The 13,405-nt window shown below is 36.7% G+C and overlaps 1 protein-coding gene across 7 annotated transcripts in view; it reads left to right on the forward strand.

The window, feature by feature from the left end:
• Positions 1-9,484, forward strand: part of LOC109718214 (titin) — a 37,506-nt gene extending 28,022 nt beyond the window's left edge. For 6 of the 7 annotated variants that reach the window (XM_020244309.1, XM_020244310.1, XM_020244311.1 and 3 more), the window contains 7 exons: positions 10-174; positions 264-467; positions 581-670; positions 1,286-1,930; positions 2,053-2,706; positions 6,677-6,796; positions 7,052-9,484. In XM_020244309.1, coding sequence (XP_020099898.1) covers positions 10-174; positions 264-467; positions 581-670; positions 1,286-1,930; positions 2,053-2,706; positions 6,677-6,796; positions 7,052-9,178 — 4,005 coding nt within the window. In that variant the 3' untranslated portion in view covers positions 9,179-9,484. The remainder of the gene's footprint in view (positions 1-9; positions 175-263; positions 468-580; positions 671-1,285; positions 1,931-2,052; positions 2,707-6,676; positions 6,797-7,051) is intronic. The other variant, XM_020244314.1, reaches the window with a different exon arrangement.

The raw sequence follows: 13,405 nt of genomic DNA on the forward strand, positions 1-13,405 counted from the left end.
ACCATATAGGTTGAGAATGCTGCCGAGAACATCAAAGAGAGAGAACTAGAAACTACAGACAACATCAAAGAGAGAGAAGTGGAAACTGTTGAGATCCAAACTTCAGAAACAAATGAAATAAAAGATGCAGCATATGAAGTCCCGCAATGTGACGAAATTTGTACACACAATGAGGTCATAACATATCAATCTAATTCTATTATGTACTAAAGCTTAACCGTATTATTTTATACGAATAGAATTTGTTATTAACTTTTGTGCAGAGTACGAACATAGCACATCAGGATGAAGGAAGTGAAACTGTGAATAATAAGGATGAGGGAAGCACATTTCAAAAGATTGATAATACACATATAACAACATCACTGGCTGACGAAGCGGCATTAGAGTACTTGCATGAAGACCAAAAGGAGTTACCAACTATGGCTGACACAGCAATAGAGAGCAGGCTATCAAGAGATCAAGAGGTTACATATAGATAAAATCTCATTCCTTTTCTTATCCTTTTCCTTGATTCTTTCTTCAGGTAATTTACAACATCATCTTTTATGCTTCGTTTTCTTTCTTCTTTTTGGTTCAGAATGACTCTGAATTAACAACCACCAAGGAACAAACTTTGGAAGCTACAACTGAGGTAGATACTACCAGAGATGAGACGTCAGAGAATCAAGTAAGTCATACTAAGGGGCAGTAATGGCCCTATTACAATGAAAATTACATACATTATGCATGCACACACAATGTACATAGAAAGAAGGCAACTGAAATGTATATTTGTACATTCATCCGCAAAGTTATTGCAAAATACACACTAACACTCATACATATCCCTACAAAATTCAAATTGTCATATATGCCCTACACAAGCTTAAATAGTTGTATCAATACTTGTACTCATGTAAATGCCGCCCTTAGGAGAAAATAATAATAATAATGCACAACCAACCTACCTTATTAATTAGATGACTTCCTAACTACAGAATGGTGCTTTTCTGAGAAACTGCAATGTCAAGGAGTATGAATACAAATTCAGACTTTACAAGGCAGTATATGTTAATAGATGATTTTGCAATTTGTAGAGATATATTCATGGAAGATGTCCCTATGAAATCACTGTGCAACTGATTAAATGAGGAGAGAGAGAAAGAACAGAGTTATGAAATTGCTCAAACTTGTATTTCTTGCCATTATTAGCATTACAAAAGGCTCCACTTGATCGCTCTGTTTGGGATTGTACAGTTTACGTTAGTGCCTTAATGATATTGCTGGTAATTTTTCGTTGCAGAATTACAAATTAGCTAATGAAGAGTCTGAAATTGTGAATCCGAAGGAGGAAGAAACGACAAGTAAGATTCAAGTTGTTCTTGCCTTGCCCAAAGAGACCAAAGAAGGATTAGAAATAAATCATGAAGCAAATCCTAACCATGGTGAAGAAACTCATGAACATGTAAGTAAGAACAATGCTATTGATCTTGATACCCCGATAGATGGAAACAAGTCCGAGGAGCCAGCTGAAGCCTCTGCAGAAATTATGGAGGAACAGAGTAGAGCAATAACCACTGAGACAGAAGTTGTTGCTGAGAAAGGCTCGATGGAGGGTGAGGTAACCACTTTCGAAAAAAGTAATAAATTAGTCTCCGAAGATACTGACCCTCAAAACAATAAAGAAGTAGAGTCACCACTAATAAGAAAAAGAGCTTCAGATGAACCGATTGTTGAAGTATCTACTTCAGAAGAAGCTAATAAATTGGTCCCCGAAGATCTTGACGCTCAAATCGATAAAGAAGTAGAGTCACCACAAATAAGAGAAAAGGCAACAGATGAACCAATTGTGACACCAACCAACTTGGTTACTACTACAGAGCCAGCATCAACTGCCAAGGAAGATGATGCAGCACAAGAGGAATCACTCAAAAGCATCGACCAAGAGGTAAGTTTGTGGCATGTGATAGAAAAATTTACACTGAACAACTGGCTGCCACTTCCTTACATTTGAGATTAAGCGTTAAGCTGATTGTTAAATATAACACTGATACTTTGTTTGTTATGCAGGTCAAAGATTTTAATTTGGTGTCAGATGAACATATTCAAGAACAAGCTGAAACAAACTCAGATGTTATTCAACCGTTACAAGATGCCGAAGATGTGTCATCAACCAAGGAGTTAAAGCATGAATTGGAGATGAGTACCCCTGCAATAGCTTCTGAAGACCAGATCCATCAAATCAAGGAAGTTAGTGAAACAACAAATGAAACTGTACTGGAGAAAGAAAACAAAGAATACCAGCAGGTCGAGGGAGACTCGGAAGCAAAGAAAATGGATGGACAGGATCAAGAGGAAATTAACAGAAAACAGTTAATTGGAAAAGAGTGGGAACCAGTTAACGCCAACGAGTGCAATATAGAGATTGAAGAAGGCGAAGCAACACTTGGCAGCATACGAGACAACAAAAGCAAAGAACAAGAAGTTCATAAAAGTTCAGAAACAAAAGAGATGGAATATGAGAAACAAGAGGAAGAGACAGCCACGGAAGTCATTGAAGCAAATCAAGCAACCTACAAAGATGAGTCCAGCGTGGAGGAAAGCAATGCTATTGGAGATAGAATAGGAACAAGCGCTTCGGAGTATCAAAACAAATCTTCTATGCACAATAATGAGCCAGTACAAGTTGACAATACTGTTGCCGGTGTGGTCGCACAAAAAAAGGTAACCATGGTATATTATTGTTTCAGCTACTTGTATGCTTCTACGTGTTCAGGTATATATATATATATATATATATGTATGTATATATATACATATATATGTATACATATATATATATATGTATACATATATATACATATATATACATACATATATATATATATATGTATACATATATATACATATATATACATACATATATATATATATATATATATACATATATATATATATATACATATATATACATATATATATATAGGGGGAGAGGGGGAGAGGGGGAGAGAGAGAGAGAGAGTCCGGCTACAATACTTTCGAAAGCATAAGAGAGTTCGTACTTCCAACTTTTTGGCCCTTGGATCAACAGTTTTGACCATTTCTAACTTTTGGATTAATTTATTATTACCCTAGAGAGACCACTCAACCCTAGGGGTACCAATTAACCCTAAGGGGAACCACTATCATCCCAATCCTACAATCCTTGATCTACGGGGAAAAATGTCGGAAGCACCAACTCCTTTATGCTTTCGATAGCATAGTAGCTCTACACTATATATATAGAGAGAGAGAGACAGAGAGTAGGGCTACTATACTCTTATGAATATAAAGCCCTTCGTACTCGTAAGTTGTTTTCAATTATGAAGCTTCCGAATCGACGATACACACTGTTAAATATGATTTATAGTATTTAAAACTTCTAGAAGTTGAATTTTGTAATTTTCTCGAAATCATAATAAAATCCAGCAAGCGGGTATAAAATAAACGGTCAAAATCAAACGACGTCCGAGAAATAGATGATCGGATACTTCAATTTAAGATCAGAGTTATTGATTTTTATCTAGATAGTGAATAGATTTTTTTATCAAAAATTCAACCGATTTTAATTCTTTTACACTGTTAAACTAGTAAGTATCCCATACTGGTCGTTAAAAGTTATCAATTTTGGGATCTTTTGATCGTAAGGTAAATGATGTCAAAAAATTATGAAATTTAATACTCCAAATTATGTTTAACGGTATGGACCATTGATTCGAAAGTTAATCCTCTAAATTATGTTTAACTGCTCAACTCTATTAACTGCACATTCTTTCATCCAAAAGCCGAAAACATAATAGCAAGTGGTTGGTACTATTAATAGTATAGTAGACTATATATATATATATCTATATAGTCCGGCTACTATACTCTTATGAGTACAATCGTCCTCGTACTCATAGTTTTGCCTGTTAGATCTATCCGTTGATCATTTCCATCCGTTAGATCATACTATTCAACCAACCACCCACTCAACCCTAGGGGACCACTATCATCCTAACACGCATCACTTCATCCAACGGCAGAAACTTATGAGTACAAAAAGGCCAATACTAATAAGAGTGTAGTAGCCCTAAAGGGCCAATACTAATAGAGTTGTAGATATATATATATATATATATATATATATATATATATATATAATAAGAGAGACGAAAGAGAGAGAGAGAGAGAGAGAGTTCCAGCTGATATACTATCGGTAGCACGGAGACCTCCGTGCTACCAAGTTGTTTTCGATGATGCGGCTTTCAAATCAACGATCAGCTCCGTTAGACTTGATCTACACTATTGAAATTATTTGAAAACTAAATTTTATAATTTTTAACATCATTTACCTATCAAACGAGTAGTCTAAAAATGAACGGCTGAAATTAAAAATCTCATAAAAAATAATAATAAAAGACTTGAATTTAAAATAGTAAAAAGAATTTTCTATAAAACTCAGACTTGAATTTAAAATAGTAAAAAGAATTTTCCATAAAACTCAGAGGCTTGAATTAAAAATCAGAGGTACTAATCTTACTCTAAATAGTAAAAAGAATTTTCTATAAAACTTTCATCGGATTTGGATTGTTTTACACCGTTAAATTCACAAACGTATCACATCGGCCATTAAAATTATCATTTTTGAGACCTTTTGATCACTAGTCAAATAATGTTGAAAAATTATGAAATTTAGTTTCCAAATATTTTCAATAGTATAGATCAAGTCTAACAAAACCGATCATTGATTTGAAAGCCCCATCATCAAAAATAACTTGCTAGCACGGAAGCCTTCGTACTACCGATAATATAACAGCCTAGCTCTCTCTCTCTCTCTCTCTCTCTCTCTCTCTCTCTATATATATATATATATATATAGGCTGGGGCTACTACACTCATATGAGTATAGAGCCTTTTGTACTCATAACCTTTCAGCCGTTCGGATGAAAAAATGTGCGATTAGGATGAGAGTGGTTACGGTTAGGTTGATAGTGGGCCCCCTAGGGTTGAGTGGGTGGTTGATTGAATAGTATAATCTAACGGGTAAAAATGATTAAAGGGTAGATCAAACGGCCAAAAACTTATGACTACAAGAGGCTCTATACTCATAAGAGTATAGTAGCCGGACTATATATATATATATATAGAGTTTTACTAGAATACTATCAGTAGTAAACGAGTCGTTTTACTACCTATTTGTTTTCGATGATAGAGCTTCCAAATTGACGATCGGCTCCGTTGAACATGATCTATACCACTTGAAGTGTTTAGAAATCAAATTTCAAATCTTTTCGACATCATTTGCCTAATGATCAAAGGGTTTCAAAATTTGTAATTTTAATGGTCGATAAGAGGCGTTTTCTCGTTTAACAGCGTAAAGATATCCAAATCAATTGAATTTTTGTTAGAAAATTCTTTAAACTATTTAAAACAAGATCTATACTCTTGATCTTGATTACAAGGCTCCTATCATCATTTTTTAAAGAATATTCATTTTCAGCCATTTATTTTTCTGTTCACTTGATGGATAAAAGAACAATATCGAAAGTGCGTGAAATTTGATTTCTAGGTAGTTTAAATGGTTTAGATCATATTTAACGGAGCCGATCGTCAATTTGGAAGCTCTATCATCGAAAACAAATCGGTAGTAAAACGGCTCGTTTACTATCGATAGTATTCTAGCTCAACACTATATATATATATATAACTGCTAGAATACTTCTAAAAGAACTAAGGGGTTGGTACTTTTAAGTTTGTAGCCCTTAGATGAAGGTGTTGTAAAGCTAGGATGATACTAGCCCACTTGGGTTTAGTGGTGGTAAGTGGAATAATATTTGATCCAAAGGCTACTAATAGTTATGGGGTAGATCTAAGGGCTAGAAACCTAAAAGCACCAATGAGTTGGTGCTTTTAATGTATTCTAGCTCAACTCTATATATATATAATTTAGAGTAGGGTTGCTGTGCTCTTAGGAGTGCAGAAGCCTCTATGCTCGTAAGCTGTTTTCGATGATAGAATTTTGAATCGACGATCGGCTCTATTAGACTTGATCTCTAATTTTAAATTCAAGTCTTTTATCATCATTTTTTATGAGATTTTTATTTTCAGCTGTTTATTTTTATACTACTCGTTTGATAGATAAATGATTTCCAAAAATTATAAAATTTAATTTTCAAATACTTTCAATAGTATAGATCAAGTCTAACAGAGCCGATCGTTGATTTGCAAGCCGTATCATCGAAAACAACTTGGTAGCACGGAGGCTTCCGTACTACCGATAGTATACCAGCCGGACTCTATATATATATTGCAAAATCATATTATTGCATATGTGCACATGTAAAATCGACTCTCTCAAATATACTCGTCAAAAATGTAGTTTCTTACAAAAGTACCTTTCATATTTTTCAATGTCCAAAATCAGTGGGAAGTTGATTGAATATCAGAACAAGTTTTAAAGGGGTACAATTTGATACGAGGGATATGTAAAATTAAGTTTTTGAAGGGCATACGTGAATATTTTACAATTCAAGAAATAAATACGTCAATAGATAAGTTTGCAGGCTTCAGGAATAATACATAAATGTGTTTGCAATCTACTGTCTTTTGGCAACCTCTTCATTTTCTGACCATGCTTCGTTGAAGTTCAACTAAATGAGTTTTATAAAATCAGATTGTAAAAGCGGAGAATGAAATATTTGAGCATGAGAATCAATCCAAGAACAAGGAACCAGATGAAGAATTGAAGCCTAAAGAAACTGATGCGACACTGAATGAAAATCCAACTGACAAGGTCAGGTTACAGTGAATTAACTAAGACAATTTTCCTTTCATTCTCCTACTATTTCCTTTCTTGCATCTGACAGTATAATCTGACAAGGTCAGTGAATTAACTAAGACAATTGTCAGTATAATCTGACAAGGTCAGATTATACTGACAAGGTCAGATTACAGTGAATTAACTAAGACAATTTTCCTTTCATTCTCCTACTATTTCCTTTCTTGCATCCTTTTGCTAAATAACATAAATTACTTTTTCAATATTCAGGTTAATGAAGCTGATGCTACACTGGCAGAAAAGAATATCATAACGGATGAGAAAACAAAGGAAGAAATTAAGACCAGAGCAATGAATAATGATTTTGCCAGCAAAGAGATCGAAACTTCTTCTGAATACATTTCCACTAATTGGGAAACTGTCTCTGAGGCACTCAAAGCAAATATAATGACATTGGATGATAATAAAAAAGATAAAGATGTTACTGATAAAATTGTCCATAACTTGGGGATCGAGAAAGAGGACACTTCATTGGTTGTGCTCAGTAAGAACGAAATTCCAGAAAAATTATCAACTAATGAAGCAATTGATGATATACAAAACGAGAAGGAAAGTTTCCCAGTGGTTGACACTGCACAAAATGAGGATAAGCAACAAACTGAACAAGATGTCTTGCCTGTGTCCCGTTATCTGATGGATCGCATCTTGCAAGAACAAAGTGGTAATAATGATGAAACTTTGGAAGTGGAATCCGAAGAAATGACACAGGGAAAAACTATTGCGCAAATTGCAGATGATACAATAATTTCCAAAAGAGAAGTACAAGATATCAAAAGAGCCGAAGACCATATCAATTTAGTGGAAGAACATATGCATGATCCTGAAAAGCCTATCGAGAAATCATTGGAAAATAATGATGGAATCCAAGATAACAATCCTTGCAATGCACCTCAGGTAGTAGCAGTGGATGAAGATGTAAAGGGAGAAGTTTCTAGAGGAATGATGTCAAGGGAAAAGGACCCGGAAAAAGAAGTTGATGTAAAAGAGTTGAAAAGCAAGGATTTGTTGCAAGATGGCAAAATTCCCATAACTGGACCACAAGTGATAGAAACTGCAATGCCAAAAGCTTCCGAGGAGGATGCTCCAAACGAAGGAGAAAAATGTGAAGTAGAAATGCTAAGTGACATCCCAAAGAATGACGAGGTTGCAAATGAAACACCCAAGCAACAGACATCTTCACTCTCTGAACCAGTTCAAGATGCCAAAAGTCTGCTTCAAAGTGTTGAAATTCCACAAGAATCTCATTGTCATGAAGCTGATTATTCCACTAAATTATCAAATGACAAAGAAAACATGCCGGAAGAAGCATCGGAAGCTCTACCAAAAAGTGTAGAAGTTGATAATGGAGAAGTAAAGAAAGGCCAAATCTCCGAAAACAGCGTGCTTGAAGTTTTGAAAGTTGTGCCTGAAGGTCTAAAAGATGAGAATGGAGAAGAGAATCAACACACAATCACTGAAAGCCAAACAATAATGACGAATGTTGACTTACCTGAGGAGCCAGAGGTATCTGATTCACAAAATGTCCAAAAACCTGACACCAAAATAGAATCTGGCAAGGAAACTGTCAAACTAGATGAAAAGTGTTCGGAAAACATAATCACAGCTATATGCACAGAAGAAAAGCAGAGTGAGAAGCTGGAAAATGCAATTACCAAGGAAGGAAAAAGTGACAGTGATAAGAAAGACGAAAAGAAAGGAGGTGATGAACACAAATCAGATGACTTTGGCCATAGCACATATGTAATAGTTGAGGATTCCCGGAGGGTTGTGGTTGAGAATGAAGAACCCAAGCAAGACAAAGTCCCTGAAGTCAACATGCTTGAAGATCTGGAAACCCTGCCAAAAGATAAAAATGTTGAGAATGAAGAAGAGAACCGAGAAACAACCACTGAGAGCAAAACAATGATGACCAAAGTCAATTTTCCTAATGAGCCAGAAGTACCTGATTCACAAAAGGTCCAGAAACTTGATACAGAAATGGAATCTGCAAAGAAAATAGTTGAACCAGATGAAAAGTGCTCAGAGGTAGTAAACCTGACAACATCCACTGAAGAAAAGCAAAGCGAGAAGGTGATTAGTGCAACCAGTGAGGAAGAAAAAACAGATGATGATGATGAGAAAGATGGAAGACAAGGAGAAGATGAGCACAAAGCAGAGGATCCTGGAAACAATGCTGCAGTGATAGTCGAAGCAAGAGATGTAGAGTTGAAGCCAACACATAAAAAATCTCACAACATCTTATCAGGTGTTGGGTCAAAAGTCAAGCACTCACTCGCCAAAGTGAAGAAAGCCATCACAGGTAAGTCTTCCCACCCAAAGACTGCCTCTCCAAGATAAAAAGGGTGGAGTCTTTAACAAACAATTCATATGCATAATATATTGCTAGAGGTTTCAACGTACCAGAAAGACAGTATTGGATGTTCACAATGCAGTGCTTTTGTGTATGTTATTGTATAGCTTATTATGCCACTTCAAGGTTTGTAAATGTTGGTCATGTGTTATTTGCACTTTATCTTCTGCAGCTTCCCTGTAATTTATGTTGTAGAGTTAGAGAATATATATTTTTCTGAATAAGATCTCCGTCTAGCAATAATGTAATAACCCAGACTAGATAATTATTTGTTTGGCACCTTTTTTCTAAAATTTGGACCTTATGTTTTTTGTAATCGGAGAGTGGCTTGGTAGCATTTTGTGCAAATTTAACCCTAATGAACCTAACTCCATCTCTCTCTCTCTCTCTCTCTCTCTCTCTCTCTCTCCTGTGCGATCTTGCTGATCTCTCTCTATACTTGTGAATTTTTTAGTGAGTAAAAAAGAGAAAAAGGATTGTAATTGTGAGATTTCTTGTAAGAAGAAGGGCACTTGATGTAAAGGCTTGGAGCTTCCCCGCAAAAGCATCATCTAGTGGAGATAGCAATGAGACTGGAGTGATGGATATGAATGGTTGACTGGAATGATTTGGTATATGTTAAATATAATAGAGCACTAATGCGTCGGTACAATTTGCGTGATACCATTGATCCCATTGTACTAAATGATGTTGATGATAGCAATGAATGGTTGCCTGGAGTGATGGATAGTGATGGAGAGGGCGATAATGAGAAAGCACTTGCTTGGGAAGATGATACTTTGACATGGGGTGATGTGGCTAGAGCTGCTGGGGTTAACGAGCATAGCCATCATACACGATTTACATTGTCAATGAAAGGGCTTGAAAAAGGAAAAGGAATTGAAAAGGAAAAGGAAAAAGAAAAAGGAAAGGGAATTAAAAAAGGAAAGGATAAGTTGCCGTCATCTCGACTATCTTTATCCATCGATGAAGAGCCAAATTGGGTTGATTTTAAATACAGAAGAATAAGAGGATATTGGGAATTAACAATCTGACGAAGAAGAAGAAGATTATCGCGATGCAAGCGAAGAGGACGAGGACGAGGACAAGGATAATGCTTGAAGAATGACCAAATAAAAACATTGGCACCATAATCACTTTTAAGTTTTAAGTTAAAAGTTGAAATATATTTTTTTTTGTTTGAGAACCTATATGCATGTGTTTTCTTTACTTTTTGATAGTTATTTTATTTTTGTATTGTTATTTTAGAGTTTTTTTAATGTAGAACATCAAATTAAATTAGGCTTAGTAAATGTGCGCCTCGCCTTCTTAAGGTGTGCCTCGCAGTGCGCCTCGCGCCAAGGCTCCAGGAGAGTCTTGCGCCTTTTTGCGCCTCATTTGCTTCATTTCGCACCTCACATTCCCACAACCGCCTCGCCGCAGCAACCGTCTGATCGAGATTGTTATCCAAGCCTACTCGTGGAAACGAGTCGTCGTCAAATCCTTCGATTTCTCTATTCTTTCTGCAACTAATTCTAAACCCTAATTTCCTATCCTAATTCCTATTCTTTCTGCAACTAATTCTAACCCCCCCCCCCCCAACCACCCCCTCTTAGGCTGCCATTTCGACCCTCACATTCCACCACGACCTGCCGTCGCCGCGGCAACCGTCTGATTGAGATTGTTATCCAAGCCTACTCCATGGAAACGAGTGGTCGTGCGTGAGCAAAGGTACCTCATCCGAACCTATTGTTAGAGTTAGTCTGCCAACGGCGCCGCTGCCGTCCAGCACCACCTTACACTCCCAGCTTTACCGTCGGATTCTCCCCCGTCGTCAAATCCTTCGATTTCTCTATTCTTTCTGCAACTAATTCTAAACCCTAATTTCCTATTTTCCTAATTCTTATTCCATCCCTTTTTAAACCCTAACCCTTACTCTCTTTTCCACTATTTTAGAACGTGTAACGAAGCGGCTAAGACTCAACAATGGAAAGAAGTTGAACCGACTCGCCCGCGTGCGTGCGATGAATCCACCCTATGGAAACTCAAAGGTATGATCTTTCCCTAAACAATCTCTTATTTTTAAATTTCGAATTTTCAGATATATCGTTTATTTTTTTTAGTTTGATTTCTAGGAATCACTCGATTCGTATTTTTAAGCAATTCTCGAAAACCTCTAAACTCCCTAAACCGCCCTGCTTCACCTCCAAGCCTAGTTGAAAAGTTGATAATGTTGATGTTTCAATGACCATTGCCCTTACGAGGCTGATCTAAATCTTAAGGTTACAGACATCACATGCCCTTACAAAGCAATCAAGATATAATCATAACGGTAACATGTCATAGATACACTGTGTATAGGAGTCAAACTAAGCATGCTAGTTCACAGCTGAAACATGACAATTCATCCTTAGTTATCTTCAATTATAATTTTACAACAAGCACAACGGCTAAACAAGATAACAAAAGAAAGGCATAGGATAGAGCAAACCCAAGCAGAGCTAGACCATTCCAGACTGAGGAGCCTCCTCAACGCACCTCATGCGCAGTTCCTCGGTACCACGTAATGTCCACTATGCATCCCCTACTCTTTGATATCCATTAGGACCTAAGAGAAGGGTGAATCATTCATAAGTTAAAACATCACTTTCGACCTAACGTGGTCATTACCGCACTAGAGTTCAATTGCGACCAATATTACTTCATCGAGCAATTCAACTAAATTTACGGAAACACCACATTGATTCTAGTTGAATCGGTCTATAGTCTCACAATACACTAGATACACTTAAAGGCGAGGTGAGAAATACTCACAAAACTCAAACCCTAGCATGATCCTGCAAAACATGCGTTTTACCAAAAACGCTGATTTTGCTGCCATGTCATCTCACAGTTTCCACAATACCTCCAATACCCACCAATTTTGGGGTTTTACTAAGATTGACATCAAAATCCTAGATTTTCCAACATTTTCGAACATCGGGCCCTTGGCTTCGACGATACCTCAAAACAAGTTAAAACTGTCAGAACCACGAAATCAACGACATCTACTCATAAAGAGTTAAGGCTTAGGTGCACTCACCAATAATTGCCCAACACAAGGGGTCGATTTCACTACATTCTTCAAAAGTCCATCATAACTCGAAGATCGTGGTCGCAACTTCATCGTAACATCAATCTTAGTTGTCGAGTCTCCTATTCATCATTTCAACTAATCTAAGTTGCCCCGGCATTTCCTTGATTGCATCCACTACTGGGGCCTTTTATGCGATACACTCTCGCATACCTGATTGACAAGTCTGTCAACATTTTCTTGTTCTACATCGTTTTTCTCTTGCCTAAAGTTTCAGTTTCAAACAAAGGCTTAGGGTATTAACGTCCACTGAAACATGGTGAAAGACATTATTGTCAAATGTCAATCCACTATCTGATAATTCTAATGGTTTTGCAATTTACTTCTCCCATTCTTTATCTGACATCTTCTCGCGCCTACCAGTTGGTTCCTTGATCGAATCATAAAGATCTTTGCAATAGAGGAGATCTTCCATGCGAGGCTTCCAGGTCGAGTAATTTGTTGACGTCAACTTGATATATATTGCAATTGGAAGATTGATCCTCCATCTGGTAGCATCTTCTCCAGTACTCTGGATTTAATGTAACCTGGCTCTAATACCACTTGTTGGGAAAGAATCCAAATGAATACTGAGAAATAGTGGGCGCAAATGCGCCAACAACAATAATGAGCATAGAGATATCGTGCCAATCACACAACCAAGAACACCAAAATCTACGTCGTTCGGCCGAAACCTACATTCACGGGAAACAGAGTAAGAAAAAGCTTCACTATAAAATAATATAGAGTACAATGTCCTCTTCAACACTGCCAAAAATATCACCTTTAATATTGTGCAATAATATTATCGCAAGCTCCATTTCTTAAGGAACTGCGGGCTTTAGACTGACAAAAAAAAAAAAAAAAAAAAAAAAAAAAAAAAAAAAGCAAAAATAGAATAGACAGGCCCTAGAACTTTGACTTCTTCACACCCAACCATCTAGAAATCAGCCTTGTCCGCTTATAAATGAATAGACAGGCCTTAGAACTAAGCTCCTTCACACCCAACCATCTAGAAACCAGCCATCTAGAAATCGCGCTCAAGTCCTCATCACCAATCACAAAGGGAAAAAAAACGTCTTAAATCACAAATATCAGGTGCTCATCACTAATCACAGAGGGA

This window comes from Ananas comosus, linkage group 12, assembly GCF_001540865.1.
Source record: "Ananas comosus cultivar F153 linkage group 12, ASM154086v1, whole genome shotgun sequence".
In the NCBI taxonomy this organism is placed as follows: Eukaryota; Viridiplantae; Streptophyta; class Magnoliopsida; order Poales; family Bromeliaceae; genus Ananas; species Ananas comosus.